Genomic DNA, 21,877 nt, shown 5'->3' with positions numbered 1-21,877 from the left:
AATCAATTCTTTTGGCTTTCAGTACCACCTCTATGCTGACGATACTCAGATCTATCTTTTCTCTCCTGATCTCAACCCAGAGCTTCTAACTCGCGTCTCTTCCTGCCTGTCTGCTATCTCCACTTGGATGTCCCAACGTTACCTTAAATTAAACCTCTCTAAAACTGAATTGGTTCTCTTTCCCCCATCCAACGCCCACATTGTTCCTGAGGTATCTATACAGGTTAACAATTCTACCATCACCCCATCTTCCCAGGCCCGGTGCCTTGGGGTTATCCTTGATTCTGCCCTGTCCTTCACTCCCCATATCCAATCACTTATCAAATCATGTCACTTTCACCTAAGAAATATCTCCAAAATACAAACATTTATCACCCATGATTCTGCCAAAATTCTTATTCACTCTCTTATAATATCTCGCCTGGACTACTGTAACTCCCTATTAATTGGCCTTCCCCTCCAAAGACTGTCCCCTCTCCAGTCCATAATGAATACTGCTGCCAGGCTCATACACCGCTCCAACCGCTCCTCCTCTGCCATGCCACTCTGCCAATCCCTGCACTGGCTCCCCTACCATCCAGGATAAAATTCAAACTAATGACTCATACATTCAAAGCAGTTCATAAATCTGCCCCACCCTACATCTCTGAACCTATCTCTAGGTACTATCCAACCCGCTTGTTACGCTCCTCTACTGACCTGCTCCTCAACTCCTCTCTCATTCCCTCCTCACACGCTCGTATTCAAGACTTTGCAAGGGAGGCCCCCCTTCTCTGGAATTCGCTCCCACAAACATTTTTTGTTAATATGAAATAAACTTTTGTGTATTGTTATTTTGGAGTGTGCATATTTACATATTTACATTTGCAGCAATGAAATTGCTTTGTGGGGGTGTTGCATTTTGCTATGTTATTGGTGTAACAGAGTATAATCACTTTTACTATTTACAATTCACACTTTCATAATTATGATAGATTTAGAGGTCAGTTCTCTAAACTATTGTCATTCTTATCCTATTTTAGAAGCCAGCTTTACCTTCTTTATTGATAGGTTTTCCCTTTTATTGAATACACAGAAAGGGGGTTTGTTTTTAAAATAAACAAGTACAATTGAAGTGCAACTGATCTAGTCAAATTATCTACAGGCATACAAAAAAGAGGGGATTGATCAATGTATATCCCCTGGTCCCCTGTTTTACAAGTAATTTAATATATGTGCAAGTGCATATATTTTCAAAACGGGGATTTTTGGTTACAAAGTTATGGTCATAAAACTGGCAAGCCACCATACCATTTAAGGTAATGTAGTGTAATTTAATGTACTGTGAGATGGCAGCCCAGTGCAACAGATATTCTTAAAATTGTTTTTGTTTTATAACATTTAGATTTTATTACCTTGTAAAATTACCCAAAATCTAACCTAAATTCACACACTTGTTTAGTATCTACTATAGTAAATAGATGATAAAACAGAGATCATTTTAAAAGTCTCTAAATTATCTAGAATTAAACATAGATTGCTATAGTTATATTTACTACATCTTAGCTGCACGGGTATACCTTGTTTTACTGCATAATCTGAGGCAATTTCTGACACCTCACTAGAAAAAGAATATCCTCTTATATAATGTAGGCCTGCCTGAAGGACATCTAAAGCCTACATTTGCCTACAATGTATATCAGTTGGGCATATCTCCCCCACCCAAATGGCATCATTTCTACTGCATATATCCCCTCCATTTGCCTTTTCCTAAAACAAATAGCAGCTTTTATCCCGCAGTAATTTTTCTTTTGAAACATCATCAGTTACATTTAAATCTTCAAACAGCGTATGTGCACTAAGACCCTTATTCAGTGTAAATTTAATCAGGAATGCAGGCTCACACAGGAAGAAATTAATTTGGTCCTGCTTGGATTGAGCACTGGAGCTGTTAAGCTGAGCTCAGGAGAGGAGGTTAGCAGAAAAAAGTAAGAGCAGACAGCTAGAGCAGAGTTTCTATGGGAATCAGCAATGTCATGTCTTGATTGGCTGTTAGACTTGACAGTGTATTTAGTAATGAGCTGAGAAGAACTGAGCATGCCCAATTGGCAACAGGGAGGGGGGAAAAGAGAAGAAAATCTAAGTGATTAAAGGGAGTGCCACCTTACTATTATTCTTTGAACAACCAGAGTGGCAAGTAAAAGATATAAAAGAGGCTGTTTACTGAATTACTTTATGTGTGTGCGGTTTACATGTCCTTTAACATGACACGGTAAAGTGTACATAGCTAGTCTTTTAGAATGACGTTAGAATTCCCCTTGAGAGAAGTGTGCATTATTCATGATGCTTTTGTCTCTGTGTAAGATCATGTATACTATTATCTTTCAGCATCTAAAAAAAAATTAGTTCATACTAACAAATTTCTTTCCTGGAAATCTAGATGTTCTAAAATCAATTCGATTTTAACTCTTAGAAGGATACATCTAAGTTGTGATACACATATAAAATGGCTGCTGAAATGAAATACCCTTTGCAAAGTATTTTTATGTGGCAGCAGGAAAATAGTGAGAAAATTGATTTTGTTCAACCAAAACATTTATTACTTTATTGTATTTGTATTTTAGCAGAAGTCTATCACTTTTCGGAAAGAACCCACTTTGGGGCTGCTAGAACCCCATTCAGAAAACCTTGCATATTCTCCAGTTCTTAGGTAGTACTGATGTCCTCTGTAGTTAGGCTCCTCATAGAAAATCCATTGACCCTCAGGGATGCTGCATGAGTGGATGTTATTAAATCTGAACTGCTCCTGAACATTAGGGCAGTCTTGAGTAAATTCCTTCATTTGGCCTCCAAAATCCTCCTTTTCATAAATCCTAATCCGGAAAGTGCCACGATGCTTAAAAATCAGCAAAGCATTCATTCAGCATGGAAACAGTAAATGTGTAACCTTCAAAAAATATTTAATAATTGAACTATATAAAATATCAAGTAAAATAGCATATCACCTTAGGAAATAGAGATAATATAAACAAAGAATATTTTTTATGTTCCAAAATATGTTATTAAAAGCTTGTGTGTTTTAATTCTAAAAGACTCTTTTTTGCTCATATGGCAGTAATCACAATAAGCTCAATCATGTTGATCATTAACATAATAATAACAGATTATTAAACATGTTACGCACATATTTTTGATATAAGAACAGATCTCACCTGTGGTATCAGATGACAGGACCTGATGGAATCATTGAGTCCTGACCATTGCAGGATGTCTCGATAGTCACCTTTCTTCAGGAAGTACTGGTGCCCTTTGTAGTTGGGGTGTTCATACACCATCCAGGTTCCATTATCAACTCGAATTGAGTTGCAGCGACTGAAGAAAGAGTGTAGATCACTGGAGTCACTGTTGCACTCAAATGACCGACCTTGAAAGTTCTTGTCCTCGTAAAAGATTATCTATTTTGTAATAAAAATGTGATTCAATTTGAGGATTTCTGCAAATATGATACATTATTATTTTTACAATGATTGTTCACTTTAAACTAATGTGTTTTCAAACTATATTTCTTACATTTTGTAACATAATAAATAAAATAGAGGATTACGTCTATTGGAAGTAAACAAATAGGTTGAGGCTTTAATGCAAGACAGGGGTCCTCAACCTTTCCTACTCATGAGCCACAGTTAAATGTAAAAAGTATTGGTGAGCAACACAAGCATCATAAAAGTGTATGGAGGTAACTAATAAGGGCTGTGACTATTTGATAACTTATTTGCACACTATCATCTTACAGGAGGCTTTGTTTGGTGCTAATTTTATTTTTACTCAACCAAAACTTGCCACCAAGGCTGGGGAGCAACCTGTTGCTTGCGAACCACTGGTTGGGGTCACCAATGTAAGGTGTAATGTACTGTTCATTTATTTAATGTGTGCTTATTAAATGGACACCAAAATGTTGTGCCTGCTTTTTTATCTCTACAGTACATAGGCTTGTCTTTTCCTACATAAGATCTACTCAAAGAAAACTCTTTTGATCCTGCCTCTTGTGTCCATGGCATGTGCTTACTATTGAGCCAAACAATACTCACAGAAGTGCAAAAATCCAAATTATGTCCAGCTGCCCTGCTAAAGTGAAGAACAGACCACTGTTTATACATCCTACATCTGCTTTATGACAAGGAGGTAAGTGAGAGGAGAGTCTGTAGGGCTCTTCCTTAATTCCATACATTCTGCATAAATATGCATAGAGCATATACATTATGGCTAATGTGTTTTAGGATTCTTAAATTAAAGGATCTGGCAGGATAGCACCTCGTAGTGTACTTTTTTAGTGGCACACAAAACTTTAGAAATTGTATTTTTCTTTGGGGGATAAAGATCTGATACTGTTTGTGGATACAAAAAGTCATATTCAACTAAAATAAGGAAAAGAATCATCATCACTTAAAACATAGAACATTAGTCTCTAAAAGCTTACAAGGGTGCTCATATTTATTACTTAATAAAGAGCAATCTCTTGAATAATTAGAAGCATAACTAACCATTTCACAGACCCTCTATTTTCACATACCTTTCCCATAATGAGCAGTTTTCAGCAGCCGAAAGCAATACTTTGAAAGTAATTTAGTGCTGCTGTTTTATATGCAAGGAAAATGCCTTGGTTTGTATATTTTTTAATGAAATTGAATAACCTAGTGCTTTTTGGTTAGATAAACAAAAAGGCTGTTTTTGCTTTGAAATTAAATGGACCATTGTTATAGTGCTTGCTGTAGTAGCATTTCCATTGATTAAATACCTGATTATCCAGGCAATATATTCAAGTTGTAAGGAAAGTTTTTCAAAAGAGGAATGCAAACACATTAACTATATATTGTATTGTTGTCAGCAGAATTATTAGCGTGTTATCCATCAGCTGCTCAGTGTTCTATAAAAACCTTTCTGCTCTCTTTGTGCTCTCGACCAGACTAGAAATTTGCAGCACTAAAAAAAGTCACCCTTGGGCCAGATAAGTGCATCAATTAAAGTACAATGTTGTTTAACTGGGCACGTTTTTAATTGAGAACAGTATTTTGTTTTCTTGACAGCAACATTATATATACATATTTTGTATTATTTTAAGTTTGGATCAACTTATTTTTCTTTCTTTTCTAATTCTTTATAAAATGTAAAATAATACTGGAAAGGAGTACCTGAAAAACTAAAGAGTAACAATATTATTTATCTTTGTTAATCACTAACCAAAATCTAAAAAAATATCCTTCACCAAACTGGATTTTGCATTTAATATAAACATCAAAAAACAAAAATGTTAATCAATTCACAGACATAACTACTAAAAGAATATGTTTAATATACAATATATAGTAATAATCTGCGGACCCTTGCTAGATTTTCTAATGCATTTTGTGTCACTAGTGCTTTACAAGGGGTCTTTCTACAATTTGGTGCACCAATATGAACAACATTGCCAGAAACATGGATTTATACTAGCAAGTTATCAAGTAAAAGTACTGTTTTATTAATACAGAAAATAGGAATTGTTTGATTTCTGGGTAATAGGTTTCAGGGTAAGTGAGGTGAGTGATTCTGTTCTTTTTTTACTTTGACAAAAAATTCACAAAACTCCTGAAAAAATCTACAAAATTGCCAAAAATTAGCAAACTGCACAATCAACTTTTTTTGCGCACTTGACTTTTTTTTCCAAATACATTAACATCAATGGGCTTTTTTTCTTGAAGAGTTTTTTTCTCACTTTTTTTTCCAGTTTAGAAAAAAAAAATTGCTGATGGTAACACACAGACAGGGTAGAGCAGGGCAGGCAGAGTATAGCACACACAGGGATAGTATGGCTTACACAGGCAGCATAGGGCAGGCAGAGTAGGACACACACAGGCAGTGTAGAGCAGAGTAGGGCAGGCGTAAGGGAAAACTATCATGACTATGCAAGTAACTATTCCAAGATGAACATTTTGTACTGTACTACAAACAGTGACACAATGTCAACACTATTCCTACAGTCTGTCTGAGGTGGAAATAGGTGAACAATGTGAGCACTTACAGTCTGAGGCCTTACAGGTGTGAACAATGCAAGGTCTTACGGTTTGAACAATGCAGGGGTGTACCCGTGTGAATTATGCAGAGCCTTGCATGTGTGAAAATACAGGGCCTCGTAGGTGTGAACAATGCAGAAGCTTACCGGTGTGAATAATGCAGGGGCTTATAGCCTGAAAATACAGAGGCCAGTTAATCTCAGTACTGATATCATTTAAAGCTCACACAAAGGTAAAGTACTGATACCATTTAAAGCTTACACAAAGGTAAGCAGTAAAAGCAGCCAGAGAGAAAGGACCGTGGGCCACCAGTTGAACAGCACCGTTATAAAACAAATACTGATTATCGTATATACTCGAGTATAAGCCGATCCGAATATAAGCCGAGGTACCTAATTTTACCTAAGAAAACTGGAAAAACTTATTAACTCGAGTATAAGCCTAGGGTGGGAAATGCAGCCGCTACTGCTAAGTTTCAATAATCAAAATAAATACCAGTAAAATTACATAAATTGAGGCATCAGTGGGGTATATGTTTTTAAATATTTATTTAAAAGAAAAACAGTAAACTAGCTCTGTAAGTGGAGAAGAGGGTCAACAAAAACAATATGAGTACTAAGGAATCAGTGAGGAATAAGTATTGCGACTTGGAGCGGGCCAGGGTGCTGGAGGGTCTGGTTGCAGGTGGCATAATTTGCACACAAAGGACAGAGGGTGCTGAAGGGAGTCTGGAGGGACCCATGGCACCCAACTTGAGTATAAGCTGAGGGTGACATTTTCAGCACATTTTGGGTGCTGAAAAACTAGGCTTATACTCGAGTATATACAGTATATCAGTCACACCAAATGATTAATGAAAGTCCAAACCTCACAACAGGCAGACTTGACTAAACTTTACTTATACAAAATCAGTTCCATTATGTGTTGTGTGGGGGTGGGTGAGCTAGAGTATTATGGGGAAGATAGTGTAGACCTGGTAGTGGGATTAGTAAGGGGTCATGGGGGAGGAGTGTGAAGGGCATATAGTTTATCAGATAAGGAGATCCCTCTGTTACAAAGAAATCAGCCTAAAAGTAACCTTAGCACTAACTCTCCATTATGTAATATAAATCATATGTAAAAACAATAACCTCAGTTGCATGCTGACAAATGCATGGAGCTTGTTAGGTAAATTATGAGAGCTGGAGTTTTTTTTGCATGTGCTGAAAATTATGATATAACTGGTATCACTGAGACCTGGTGGGATGATGCATGTGACTGTGCTGTTAATTTAAATGGTTACACCATATTTAGGAGGGACACAGGGATTAGAAAGGGTGGAGGAGTTTGTCTGTATGTAAATCCAGAATTAATGCCTTGTGCTAAAGAAATAACCAGGAGAGATTTCAGCAGGGCTAAATGTTACAAAGAAAATTATTGGTGTATGCTATAAACTACCCCATATAAGTGAGGAGGATGAGGCTCAGCTACTATTACAAATGGAGGAGGCCTCACGACTAGGTTAGGTTATTATTATCCAGACATTGACTGGAGTAATGGGGTGGCCAAGTCAGAAGAAGCTAGTAGGTTTGTAAATATGCTAAATGCCAACTTTTTATTTGAGGCAGTTGAAGAACCTACTAATAATGGTTCTCTTTTCGACCTGGTGATAACCAATAATGCTTAACTTATCTCTAGTATTTGCGTGGGAGACCATTTAGGGAACAGTGATCATAACTAAAATAGAGATGGAAAGGGTATTGCAGCAAGGAGTAAAAGGAATCTAAAATTATCACGGGGGGTCAGATGGTTGATGAGATCAGGGAAAATGCAGACATTCTAATAAAGGTTTCATTTAGTTCTAGTAATATAACTACTGATGCACTGATTACATGTTCAAGAGACTTGAACATGTAAAGGTAAGCAAAGGTCCAGGACTAGTGATGAGCGAATCTGTCCCATTTCACAAACATTTGCATAAGTGCTGAAAAAATTGCAAATTGCGGCTACAACATTACTTTTTTGATTTGATTATTAATGACCTGGAGGTAGGCATGATCCTCTGAACAAGTATATTAGAGAGGATTATAAACAGATAAGGGATGTTCTTTTTTCCCATAAAAATTATCAGGGCACCATAGGCCACTAGTGATGGGCGAATCTGTCCCGAAAAATTCACGAAACGGTGAAAATGTTGTGTGTAAAAAAAATTGTCACCCGCAGCTATTGTTTTGTCACCCGTGGCTATTCTTTTGTCCCCCAGCTATTCTTTTGTCACCTGCGGCTATTCTTTTGTCACCCGCGGATATTGTTTTGTCGCCTGCGGCTATTCTTTTGTCACCCGCGGATATTGTTTTGTCGCCTGCGGCTATTGTTTTGTCGCCTGAGGTTTTTTTTTAAAAACAACTGGAGGACCATAGGATGGAATCCCTATCCTAATATGTGTATTAGGTTTCATAGTTATTATTTTTTACAAGTGAAATTTAAAATACATTTTTTTAACTTTTTTTTTATTTGCAAATATATCACATTATTTCCAATGCTTGTTTTTAAATCTCTATAGCAAACATTCTATGAGAAAAGAGGTGTTAGGCAATAATTGATAAAAATAAGCACAACTTAGTCTTTTAAATAATTTATTAAATTATAAATGCACAATCAATTTCATTCTAGTAAAATTCTTGGACATGCCTAAAGGACCCAGTTCTGGAGTTAGAAGCTCCCCATTCAGTGTATCTGCGGTATTCACCAGGTCTCAGGTAGTACTGGCGCCCCCTGTAGTCAGGCTCATCATAAAAGATCAAGTGGCCTTCCAGAACATTGCAGGAATTTATATAATGGAATCTGAATTTGTCTTGCACATTTGAGCAATCCTCTGTAAATTCCATCACTGAACCACCAAAATCTTCCTTCTCGTAGATTCTGATTCTAAATGTTCCATAATGCTAAAAAAAAAAAAGCATTACTTGTATTTATATTATTAGATTAGTCAATTATATTGACTATTAGATTAGTCATAATACCGCATTATGATAAACACATTTATTGTATAGAACTCATAATTGTATTTCACATACCCATATGAAGTTCACAACAAATTGTGGTAAGCAAATAGAATTTTGTGTGAAAACACCCCATTTTTTTACTTATCCTGGGCCACACATCCTAAAAATACATTGCACATGATCTAGATACCCTGTCAGCTCAAGAAAATCAATCGGCAGGACACTAACAAACCCCATTCACATCCAAAATTAAGATTGGATGAATGAAACTCATTAGCACTGTAGGATGATTTATCTTTATATGTAGCCTCTTTCTCCTTTGTCTCTGTTCAGTCTGTATCTGTGCACGATTTGACAGATGTTACTGAATTTGTTTACCCTGAAATAAAACATATTAAATGATTGTGACTCGTGATCTTCTTGAATTCTTTATGCAATAACGTGTAACACAGAGAAGATAGCATTAAAAATATTTATGTTGGCCAAATAGCCAGCTGACTTCGATCTGTCTGTTTTTTCTGTTTTGGTCAGTCAATTTTGGTCAAATATCATTTCAAGGGTCAATTTAGAACTGACAATCTAGAAAATACAGCATGGTGTGCAGATGGTGTAGAAAGGGATGTTTGTAAGAGTGTTTGTAAGAACAGAATGCATGGAAGTGCTAGCTGATAGGGCTGAGAAAATGAAATTACTAGGTGTCAGGATTGAAAGTAAAGGAATGCATAAACTGCACAAATCATCATGTTTCACAGTAGGCTTTACAGCAGCCACAACTCCTAGGTCTGGAAACTTACTTGTGGAATAACATGACAGGATCTTACGGAGTCACTGCGACTAGTCCAGTGGGAAAAATCAGAGTATTCTCCCCTTTTTAGAAAGTACTGGTTTCCTCTGTAGTTAGAATTTTCATACAGCATCCAGTTTCCATTTTCCACTCTGATGGAGTTGCAGCGATTGATATAGGAGTTTAGTTCTGAGCAATCGGAGCTACACTCATAGGAGCGACCTTGAAAGTTCTTGTCCTCATAGAAAATAATCTAGAATGAGAAATTGCTGGGTCATTAAAGCTATCATTAAATGAACTTTTTATTTATAAGTTTGAATCTTTATTATTAAAAAAATAACATTACATTTTGGCTTAATGTTTTTGCAATTTTTCATATTTACTTAATTAAATTAATTCAAAGAGATTGTTGTTGCAGTTTTTAGCATGTCTATTAAAACCAAATGCTCTGAATGATTGATAGAGAAGTTTTGAGGGTCTCAGAATGAGATACAATAGATTCAAAGCTTTGGCTGGCTTGCCAGCGGACAAGGTGCATGTTAGGTCAAACATAGATAGTTTACCATAAAATTAATTTTTTAATTTACATTTTAATTGCTTTACTATTTTGTGTACATACCAAAATGAAATATCTGTTATGTTCCACTGGCTGACCAAAATAAATAATAAAAAAAATATGGCTACTGGTATAAGAATTAGTGAATGCTCAAAAAGAACAATCCTGCTATGATTAATTATTATACTTACCTTTCCCATTATGGTTTATAGGTGAGCTACAAAATCAAGCTACAGTACCAAGCCAAAGTGCAATAAAAGGAAGTCTATCTCCCTTTATATAGTAATTTTCTAGTTCATACATACTGAATTTGAATGAGAATGATCTTCTATGGTTCATTAAAGAAACTGTATAGTCTGCTATTTGAATGGTCAAGTAAAACTTTTGCTGACAGATTAATATCCTGTATTCAGCACACTGAGTCAGACAGCAGAGCTAGTCTAACATGAGGTATAGCTTAAAAATAAATTAAAATGCGACTGTAATACTGAACTTTTTTTATGCTGATAAATCCAATGTGAATCTAATTGTCAGGCATCTGCAGTTTTTTTTCTGACAGAAATTGTGTGATTGAAGTTCTGTAGATAACAATGTATTAACTCAAATAAGCATTGTCTTTAATAGACAGATTTCTGTTATTTTCTGCAATAACCAGTTATTTCTATGTCAGAGATGTTTTACAGTTATTGCTCACCAGCATTAGCAACAAAATACAATAAAAACTAGGACTTCTGCTTCAACATGTATATAATAGAAATAACTTGTATGCCAATGCAAGTACATATTTTTTATTTTGTGATTTTATTGGTCTGGTCTGGTCTCTGTACCCCCTTATTTTCTTTACCACTAATTATTTTCTTTATACTATTCAGAGATAATTTTAAAGACAAGGTGAATGTTGGCACTTACTTGTAACCACAAAGGAGCATGGGTCAGTACACATATGGAAGTATTAAAGCAAAATCACATATTGGGCCAGATTTAATTCATTCAATGAGAAAAAGTTATTTCATGGTTTATCTCAAAATTCAGTACCAATTTTTGTGCCAAAGAGCTTTCATGTGATAAACTTTTTCTGAATAGAAACTGCATATCAAACTGAATCTCATGAATCTCACTGAATTAAAGTAGCATTGTGGAGGAAGGCCTGCCCTATTGTTCCTGATGTAACAGAATACTTTTAACAGCAAATGGAAAGACTGCATTTTTTTTTAACAGCATTTTTTTTTAACAGCAAATGGAAAGACTGCATTTTTCTTCAAATACAGGAAATTTAACTTGCAGACTGCTTGCATCTCCGAACTGCAATAAATTTAACTTGCAGATAGTGATGAGTAAAATTTTTGCTCATCGCTTCTTGCAGAAACATTAGTTTCACAATACAGTAAAGCAGAGAGCATTAAACAAAAAGAGTTTAGTGGATGTTGCAATTTCAGATGCACACCACATCTCTTGTTTCACCTGGTACCCCCAACTGGAACATGCTGCCCATGAACATAAGTTGGGGGTGGGGTCCTAAAGCTTCTCTGTGGGAGGGGCTAACCTTTTGTTATGCCACTGTCAACAAAAGGAGCAACAAGGGAGCTACAGCAGAGGATCCTGCAGCCTGTGTGAGAAAACTAATTTTGGCAATATACTAAATAATGTCCATACAACTCTGTTAATTCTGTCTTTCATTTCTGTGCTTCCATTTCACTGTCCTCGTTCTATCATAATATCTGTCTCCATGCTTCATTCAATACACTACTGTTCCTTTACACTATATAACAACTGAAAAATCAAGCCCTTTTTAGGACCTTCTTTCAACTCCTATCTTCTCCTGCCCAAGAAGTTCCAAAATGTCGCCCGCGCCACTTTTTTGTACACTTGCACGACTTTTTCATACGTGATTCTGGCAAGATTTCTCCTTGCACTCCTAATTTAGGACTGCCCACAGTTCCTTGGTCTTCCTGCCCAGCTCCTATTAGCATTGCATAATAAGCCCTGTACAATGGTTCTCAACAGTTTGTGAACCCTTTAAAATTCTTTATATTTTTATATGAATGTGACCTAAAACATCATCTGATTTTCAAAATAGTACTAAAAGGAAATGAAGAAAACCTAGTTAAAGGAGAAGGAAAGGCTAAGTCACTTGGGGGTGCCAAAATGTTAGGCACCCCCAAGTGACTTAGAACGCCTACCTTGTACCCCGGGCTGGTGCCCCTGTACGGAGGGAACAGCACCAGCCCGGGGCACCTGTAGACACCGCTTCCTCCTTCCTTTGCGCGCTGCCGGCGAAATCCGCCGGCCGGCGCATGCGCAGTAGAGTGAAAAGCCGACTTTAATGTTTAAGTTCGGCTTTTCACTCTACTGCGCATGCGCGCGCAAGCGAGGAGGAAGGAGGAAGCGCCGGCAGCTACCCCGGGCTGGTGCTGTTCCCTCCGTACAGGGGCACCAGCCCGGGGTACAAGGTAGGCGCTCTAAGTCACTTGGGGGTGCCTAACATTTTGGCACCCCCAAGTGACTTAGCCTTTCCTTCTCCTTTAAACAAATGAAGCAAAAATTATTATATTTGGTCATGTATTAATTGGGAAAAAAGATCCAATAATATATCTGCATGCTTTCAGTATTTGGTGTCACCCCCTTGTGCGGCAATTACTGCAACTAAACATTTGCAGTAACTGTTGATAAGTCCTGTACATCAACTGGGAGAAATTTATGTTGGTGGGTTTCCTCACATGAACTGCTCGCTTTAGGTCTTTCCACAACATTTCAGTTGAATTAAGGTCAGGCTTTTCCAGAACATTTACTTTATTTTCTTTAACCATTCTTTGGTAGAATGTCTTGTGTGTTTTGAAAATTTTAAAGGGTTCAAAAACTATCAAGCACCACTGTAAACCAACGATTCTTAAGCTGGTTGTGCCATGATAAAAAAAGAAAAGTGGGACAGGGTTATCAGAGGAAGTGCTGAGGCTAGCCCTTATATCCATAAATGCTATTATATAGAATACCTAAGTTGTTTCTATCCAGTTCAGCCTCCAAAACCAAGTTTCTTTGTTATTATCTTGGTTGGGAATACACATGAGGTCATTATTTAAAACACAAAAGAGGACTACATGAGTAAAGTTGTCTTGCAGTGGCAAAATGTAAATGTATCAGGTGCTTACTTTTACAAGGACGTGTATGTCATAAAGAATAAGACCTCTTTCCTGACTGCAGCAATATATTCCAAACATTTCATATCAGCAGTGCAAAAAAGCCTCAAATACCTGTGGTAATACTCCTTGTTGAAAGAAAACTAAGGGGCTGATTTACTTACCCACGAACGGGTCGAATGGAGTCCGATTGCGTTTTTTTCGTAATGATCGGTACTTTGCGATTTTTTCGTATGTTTTGCGATTTTTTCGGATTCTTTACGAATTTTTCGGATCCAATACGATTTTTGCGTAAAAACGCGAGTTTTCCTATCCATTACGAAAGTTGCGTAAAAAGTTGCGCATTTTGCGTAGCGTTAAAACTTACGCGAAAAGTTGCGCATTTTTCGTAGCGTTAAGTTTTAACGCTACGAAAAATGCGCAACTTTTCACGTAAGTTTTAACGCTACGCAAAATGCGCAACTTTTTACGCAACTTTCGTAATGGATACGAAAAACTCGCGTTTTTACGCAAAAATCGTATTGGTAACGAAAAATTCGTACAGAATCCGAAAAAATCGCAAAACATACGAAAAAGTCGCAAAATATTCGTTTTCAAGTCGGAACTTTTCCAATTCGGGTCGGATTCGTGGGTTAGTAAATCAGCCCCTAAGTATCTCATGTTCAGTACCTTCCTTATTTGGAAGCTGTACCCCATAAAAAAGTGAAAGGTCCTCAACTAAAAACTGAAATAAACTGCAAATTCACAACCCAAAATCAAATTATAACCACTTTTCTAATGCCAAACAACACAAATGTGTAGTGTACTTAATATATATGTATGATATAATAATATCCATATTTGGGTCACTTATTTACTTGTATTGACCTGTTAAACATAGTATCTTCTAAACCTTTTCAGAATGGTCATCATATTATTTGGTTAGTTTCGTTAGGTTTTCCCAATGAAATCAGGTAATAATTTACTAACAAATATGTTTTAAGTAATTTTGTATAATATCTGAACATTTAAGATGCATATGTGGCCACCTTTACATCATTTTGTCCACAGATTTTTATAACAATTCTTTGTCTATAGTCTAATTTCAAACATACAAATAACACATTTAAAGGTAATGTTTCATGCATACCTTGTTTTATCTAATACAAAACCCTTGAGTTCCCCCTGAGTTGCAAGTTTTTTAGCATTAAAGTTTACCAAAAATTACCATAGCCAACACAACGTCTTTATCTTTAAATGCTTTTGAGTGGAAAACGACCTCATCATTTTATGGGTTAAGGAACTTTGTAAAGCAGATGTCCTTTTTCTTGCCTTTTGTTAAAATAAAACACTGAATACACTGTATGAGTTGAACGAAATTCTTTATTGGGGCATGATGTGAAGAAAATGATTATTTATTGCTTGGTTATTTTAGCAGACATCAGGGACTCTTCGGAATGAGCTTACTCTGGCACTCTGAGAGCCCCAGTCACTAAATCTCTTATATTCACCAGGCTTCAGGTAATACTGCCTTCCCCTGTAGTTGGGCTGCTCATAAAAAATCCAGTGACCCTCAAGCACGTTGCAGGAGTTGATGTCATGATATTTGAAAAGGTCAAAGACAGATGGACAGTCTTCCTTCACATCCAGCATTTGCCCTCTAAATTCTTCTTTCTCATAGATCTTGATTTTGTAGGCTCCTCTTTGCTGCATTATCAGTAAAATGCAAAAATGAAAAGATATAACAGGCAGATTTCTTGACAATGAGTCCAGCTCTGTGGTTTTTGTAGAGCAAAATAAAAATTGTAGTAGTAGCAGCAGAACTCTTTTTTATTAAAGTGTGAAAATTCTAGCTTTTGCTAAATGTCTGTATCTTTATGCTTTTGTTAGAAACATCGATAGGGTGTGGAATATATGGCTATGCTTGGGAGAGAGTGTTTCTTATTTTGTAATATACAGATTTCTAAAACACACACACACCTATGTTTTCTTTCCTAGGGAAAATGAAGGACATGATATAGATTTTTCTAATATATGCCTTTCTAAACTGATGTGTTGTACTGCTAACCTGCAGATGAAGATATTTATCTTACTAGAGAATTTATAGAATTTATAGAGGTTACACGCGGTTCATTCCTTTATGCATGGAATTAATAGAAAATATTTTGTTTACTTGAAAAATGTAACTACTACTATTAGCTTTGTAATTGCCTACATTTCTTATACTAATGGATATTTGACATTGCCGCTTGACACTTTACTTGATATGTACATACAATATTAAAGATTACATTTTTTTTTCAGTTGCATATACGATTACACCTACCTGTGGAATGGCACGGCAGGATTTGATGCAGTCATTAAAACCCATCCATTGCTGGTAGTCAGGATAATCTCCTGTCTTCAGGAAATATTGGTGACCCAGGTAGTTTGGACGCTCATACAGCATCCAGCAGCCGCTGTTAACACGAATGGAATTGCAGCGATTAAAGTAGGAGTGAAGGTCAGCACAGTCACTGCTGCATTCATAGCAGCGACCCTGAAAGTTTTTGTCCTCATAAAAGATAATCTGAAATAGAAGGTTTCAATTATTGTATATGATTCATATTTGCCCTTGCTTTAAAGTAATAATTTTGGTAAACAGTAAGAAAGAAAATACACTTTCTTAGTTAAATTTATGTACAGATTATATAAATATAACTTAACATTTATAGGACATGGCAGCAAACCAGGATACATGTTATAAATGCAAAGAGAAAAAGAGCTTGCTGTATAAACCAGGCTAATGAAATATCATGAAACATGAGCTGACTTATGTCCAGGCATATAACCAAATCAATGACAACAAATCTGGATCAAATGGTTAAAAGCCTTCTCAGTTGTTTTACCTTGAATATATGTTGTACATTTAAAAAAGCTGCTTCATTCAGAATTGTCATTCAAATAAATTGCAAAAAGAAATAATTGCAAAATAATCTAAGCCTATCAATATTGACTCTTCACAATTATTATATAAAAATATAAATGAGCAGCAATAGAACACAGCATATCTTACAGTCTAATGAATTCAAATTCACATTTTACCTTTCCCATTTTAGCAGGACAGTGGATGTTATTTCCTAGCATTTACTACAAGGCCAACTGATGCTATTTATGTACCACAATCCATGCTTGATAAGCAAAAATCTAACAATAGAGAACATTTTCTGTTTAGTAAGGGAAACTGTACTGTATATCGTAATGAGTCAAAATTCTAGTATAAACCATCACAATAGGCATTAAGATATTCCTTTTGATCAGACTTTGAATTGTTGGTGAAGTTTCCAGGGCATAATAGAGGCAGCTGTCCCTGACTGCAGGAAAGTCCAAACGTTAGGGGTCTTTTTGGGTCCCACTTGATGACTAATTTTAGTTTCAATATATGTTTGCAAAGTTGTCTTCATCATTTATTTTAGGTCCCAGTAATTTCTAGTTATGCCAGTTATGCCAAATAGCTGCCTCAGCTGCCACAAAGCAGCCCCAGTTTTAGGAGATCAACATTTAAGATCTAAATACTGTATAGTGTCGATAAAGGGAGTCTTAAAATTGTACTTTAAGATCACATAGAAGGATTGCACAGTCAAACTATTTAGGAAAAAAACCACATCCAGTTCTGCTTTGACCCTTTCTGTACCTGTTATAAATTTGAACATACTCATCCCAGGCCATAGAAGTTGACCCTGACTACCTGACATTCAATTACACTGTGTATTGTAAAACACATTAGAGTTTTAAAAAGGGGGCTGCAACGCTACAAATATAAACAATAAAGTAGCAACTGATATAAGTCTAGTATAAAAGCTAATACCAATAACAATATTGACATATCAGAACTCATTTTTATAGGCTAGGCACCAGTGCTAAAGTGTCCTGACTCTTAAGATTGCTAATGAGTACTTCAGGTGCTGCTGTCACCTAAGGCAGCAATCTGGATGCTACTCCCTCATCCCCCCATGCTTATATTTTTTGCAAGGGAGTGTTGGGAGGGTTTGGAGGGGATTGCATCTCTAGAAATGACAGAAAAAATGCTCTTTCTGCACTACAATACTGAGATTTAAATTTTAAAAAGTTCCCAGAGTTGGCTTTTTGCTGTCCCTAATGACCTGCGCTCTCTGCTGCCTGAGGCAAGCTTCTCTGCCTCATAATAGAAGCATCCCTGAGATTGCAATATATTAAGTACAGGTATAGGACCCATTATCCAGAATGCTCGGGACCAAGGGTATTCCGGATAAGGGGTCTTTCCATAATTTGGATCTCCATACCTTAAGTCTACTAAAAAAATAATAAAACATTAATTAAACCCAATAGGATTGTTTTGCATCCAATAAGGATTATTTATATCTTAGTTGGGATCAATTACAAGGTTCTGTTTTATTTCTACATAAAAAAAGGAAATCAGTTTTAAAATTCTGAATTATTTGCTTATAATGGAGTCTATGGGAGACGGGCTTTCCGTAATTCGGAGCTTTCTGGATAACGGGTTTCCGGATAAGGGGTCCGATACCTGTACTTGCACCTAGCTCTTTTACAAGATTTTTACAAGATTTATTATTAGTCACACTGTAGCACAAACATCAATGGGCCATTGCATTGACATCACCTCAGGGATGGGGCTGTGCAATTTGGTCACCAACTGGGAAGTGCCTTACCAGTGCGGAATTCAAAGCCTGGTGCTACTCTTTATTCCTTATACCAGAGTCACACAGTTGATACTGGGCAGCCAAGAACGAATGTGGAAGTACGCTAACATAGGTAGGTGCCGTCTCTCTTTCAGAACACTTTTGGAGTGCAGTGCCAAGAGGGAAGCTCGCCAATCAGACACACACCCCCTAAAGCATGTGGGCATGTGCATGCATGCGAGAGTGACGAGCGGGAGTGGGGGGAGTTTGTGATTGGCAGTGCGATTCTCCAGGGTCCGAATTTATGGGTAGGCAGTCAGAATAGGGGCTTTCCTAGAGGCTTCCCCCACCCCCCATGTTTATTCTGCCTACCCCTAGTTCCTGCCCTGCAATCAAGCTCACAGAAACTTTCTTATAAAGAATACAGGGCACATTATTCAGATTTTTGTGTTTATATGAGAGGTCACTTGTCTTGTCTTATATTTATGTCTTGATTTAGTGATGTCAAAATGGGTTAGTGAGTCCACATTTAGTCCACAATAGAAATATCAAGTGAGTTTTAGTTAAGCTTGCAAAAGTTCAATTAATTGCTTAATAAGTGTCTCTCTTTAAGAAATTGTTTACTTTTTGATTTATAGGTTCTGCATCAGAATACTTTTATCAATAGACAGAGAAACCCTAGCTCTTTTACCACTGCTATAGCCCTAAGGTTAAAAACAAGGAGTTGAAGAATTTTAAAACAGAATCCAGTCCTGTTTAGAAGAGGCTTGCTTGCATTTACTGCAAATATGGTGGCACTTACTTAGTAAATGTATTTAAAGCAGAACTAAACACACCCTTAACCCCAGCTCTTCTCAAGTGCCCTTCCTCCTTGCTACCTCCCCGCAAAATATATTTTATTTAAACATGTTCCTATTTGTAAATCTGCCATCGACATGCAGAGGGAGGCTAGTTGAGGGGGCCTGGGGTTTATGACGGATCAGTTCTCCTTTTATTATGCATGGGTTTGCTAAAAACGAAACGTTGAATATTTTAAAACAAAATAGTGCACTTTTTAGTTCATGCCAGCAAATTCTGTGCCTCTATAGAATTCTTTGCTTAAAAAGTACATCATTAGGGTTTAATATCTGATTACCTGGCTTTCAACTTTTCTGTTTGGAAAAAATCTCTGTGCTTATATGTAAATTAATGCTCTAAAGAACGATGACTATGGCTTTTTATTACTTTACGGAGTTCCATATTTTTAATTCTTGGAATAAACAGGTTAAATAAAATGTATACATATCTCATAAGTCTCAATTTAAGTCTAAGGTGGAATTTGGTGATATTTGAACTGGTGAAAAGTATATTATCTTAATATCCCAATAAAGTTGTGTACAAACAGAGCAATATTGAAAGAATAGAGTCCCTGGTTTTAAAAATAAACCTTACAGTGAAGAATAATTTCCTTTGAAGAAACACTGGGGCATTTTGAGAACTAATTTGGCGCATATGGATTCCTTTAAAGATCACTAGTGATCTTCCATAAAAAGAATAGGGCAAATGGGCGGTTAGCATGCAAATTTGTGCACTAGTGCGTGTACTTTAACGTAGTTGTGAGCATGTCCTGACGCATACGTACAGAGCGTAAATAGATGCCGTGGCCTGCAGCTCACTGCTAAGTGATCATCCTTTCTGGTTTGACACTGAGCACTGTTTCTGATTTGATTCCTGTTGTGACCTTGGCCTGTTTTACTGATTCTCCTGTTTGCTGCCCGTCCTGACCTCTGCTTGTTCCTCTATGGCGATTTCTGCCTACAATTGACCACTTTGACGTTACCGGTGACTGCAACTGCCAAGTACTATTTCCTACTGGCACCTCTGCTACTCTGCATCTGGGTTCTTTCTGTTCTCATTACCAGGTTTGAGTTCCAGTGAGAGGCTTAGGGGAAGCTATTTCTCAGCAAGGACTTCTATCAAGCAGCCTGATTTGGTGATTCTAACAGATTGGTTGGTTTGGAAATTAGATACTTTGAATCCTAATGAGTTAAATATTGATTATAATTTGTCTAGTTTTTTTTAACATGTTTTTTATAGATTTTTAACTGTGTTTTAAAGGAGAAGGAAAGAGTTAATCTCAAGCTGCAGGCTTACCATCCATTGTCTCAAAGGTGCCCTTAAGTCTCCCCATATAGTGATGGTTTACAGGTTCTGAAGCCAAACCGGACAAAAAAACGCTGAGCTGTGTGAATAAAGTTCCCATGATGCCTCTCTCCTGCGCAGACTTGACGACTTGTGAACAGAGGCGGCGCATGCGTGGGCGCATTGCCCTTGATGTAAAATAAAGGCTTTGTATTTTAATTGAGTGCTGCATGATAACTATGACCCTAACATTGTGAAAAACCACCTTGCTGCTTCAAATTAAAGTTCTCTAATCTAAAAGGGGTGGCATCTAGTGTGCTGTTTTTATGGGAAAACACCCCCTATTTGTCTATAATTCCCTCTAATGTACTTGTACAGAGTAATCAGGTCCCCTTACAAGCAACTGTTTTCCAAAGAAAACAACCTCAGTCTTAACAGTTTAACCTTATAGGTTAAAACTTTCATCCCTCTTACCAGTTTAGTTGCACGTCTCTGCACTCTCTCCAGTTTAATAATCTCCTTCTTTAGGACTGGAGCCCAAAACTGCACTGCATACTCAAGGTGAGGCCTTACCATAGACTAATAAAGAGGTGAAATTATATTTTTATTCCTTGAGTTATTGCCCTTTATTGGCTTTAATAGCCACGGAATGACACTGCCTGGAATTAGACAACTTGTTATCTACAAAAATCCCCAGATCCTTCTCAATTAAGGAAACCCCCAACACACTACCATTTAGCATGTAACTCTGATATATTATTTCTACCAAATGCATAATTTTGCACTTTTCAACACTGAACCTTATTTTCAGTTTGCTGTTAAATTTTCCAGTTTTGACAAACTGTTCTGTAAAACATCCTGCGTAGAACTTATAGTTCCAATGCGAGCACATTGTCAGGACCTGCCTGTACTGGAACTCTGGACTGTATGTTAGGCAGGTTCTGCACTACCTCACTGAGCCACTGGAGACCTTGGGCATCCAGCCCTAAACATTCTGTTAACCCCTCTTCCCTTCTGTGTTTATGCTCACCTTCTCCTCCCTTAATTAGTCCAGGTGGTTGCAATCAGACAATTAACGAGCTTTATAAGCCTGTTACAAGCAACCCCTGGTTGCTTGATCATTAAGCCCTTTTTGCGATCCAGTGTCCTTACCTGCTTGATTCCTGCCTGTTCCTGCCCTGTTCCTACCTGACTCCTGCCCTTGTACCTGCCTGATTCCTGCCTGGTTCCATTCGCCATACCCTGTTCTTTGACTCCTGTTCCTGACCTCTGTTGGATCTCCCGGTATTGACCAGATTTGTCTTCTAGGTGCCCCTAGGTCGCCCCCGTTGATCCCCCCCAACACGCATGAACAACCGCTCGCACACCCACCCCACCCCCCCAACACGCATGCGCAAACAAGTGAACAACCACTCGCCCCCCCACCCCGCCCCCCCTCGCGTGCCGGGGAGCGCGCATGCGCATACATTTAAAGTCCCATACGGAGCAGTGGGGGAGAAGATCCCACTGCTCCGTATTGAAGAAAACGTTAAAAATTCCGTTGCGGCGGGGTGGCATGCCGCCCCTACATTTCTGCCGCCCTAGGCCCGGGCCTTTGTGGCCTCTCCACAAATCCGGGCCTGTTTCCCTGTC

The 21,877-nt window shown here is 37.4% G+C and overlaps 3 protein-coding genes across 3 annotated transcripts; all 3 read right to left on the bottom strand.

Moving 5' to 3' along the window:
* Positions 1–2,573: 2,573 nt before the first annotated feature.
* On the bottom strand, positions 2,574–4,597 carry cryga.6 (crystallin gamma a gene 6). Its single transcript, XM_002937122.4, has 3 exons — positions 4,550–4,597; positions 3,192–3,434; positions 2,574–2,875 (listed from the first exon to the last, which is right to left on the bottom strand). Exons 1-3 carry the CDS (start codon positions 4,556–4,558, stop codon positions 2,600–2,602), a joined length of 528 nt encoding a protein of 175 aa, XP_002937168.1. The 5' UTR covers positions 4,559–4,597; the 3' UTR covers positions 2,574–2,599.
* Positions 4,598–8,666: 4,069 nt separating this feature from the next.
* On the bottom strand, positions 8,667–10,553 carry LOC100489523 (gamma-crystallin 1-like). Its single transcript, XM_031893854.1, has 3 exons — positions 10,545–10,553; positions 9,808–10,050; positions 8,667–8,953 (listed from the first exon to the last, which is right to left on the bottom strand). The coding sequence occupies exons 1-3, from the start codon at positions 10,551–10,553 to the stop codon at positions 8,678–8,680; spliced, it is 528 nt and encodes a 175-aa protein (XP_031749714.1). The 3' UTR covers positions 8,667–8,677.
* A 4,278-nt stretch (positions 10,554–14,831) lies between these two features.
* cryga.4 (crystallin gamma a gene 4) lies at positions 14,832–16,581 on the bottom strand. Its single transcript, XM_002937112.3, has 3 exons — positions 16,551–16,581; positions 15,793–16,035; positions 14,832–15,173 (listed from the first exon to the last, which is right to left on the bottom strand). The coding sequence occupies exons 1-3, from the start codon at positions 16,557–16,559 to the stop codon at positions 14,898–14,900; spliced, it is 528 nt and encodes a 175-aa protein (XP_002937158.1). The 5' UTR covers positions 16,560–16,581; the 3' UTR covers positions 14,832–14,897.
* Between the last annotated feature and the right edge of the window lie 5,296 nt (positions 16,582–21,877).

The sequence above is a fragment of the Xenopus tropicalis genome, chromosome 9 (assembly GCF_000004195.4).
Source record: "Xenopus tropicalis strain Nigerian chromosome 9, UCB_Xtro_10.0, whole genome shotgun sequence".
Lineage (NCBI taxonomy): Eukaryota > Metazoa > Chordata > Amphibia > Anura > Pipidae > Xenopus > Xenopus tropicalis.
This window is presented reverse-complemented; position numbering and strand designations above follow the sequence as displayed.

Bases quoted from the DNA above. Each gene is read 5' to 3' on its own strand.
- cryga.6 (XM_002937122.4), bottom strand. The intron at 2,876-3,191 runs GTGAGATCTGTT...CTGATTTTTAAG, and splicing joins CCTGTCATCTGATACCACAG to CATCGTGGCACTTTCCGGAT.
- LOC100489523 (XM_031893854.1), bottom strand. The intron at 8,954-9,807 runs GTAAGTTTCCAG...TTTTTTTTTTAG, and splicing joins CCTGTCATGTTATTCCACAA to CATTATGGAACATTTAGAAT.
- cryga.4 (XM_002937112.3), bottom strand. The intron at 15,174-15,792 runs GTAGGTGTAATC...CTGATAATGCAG, and splicing joins CCTGCCGTGCCATTCCACAG to CAAAGAGGAGCCTACAAAAT.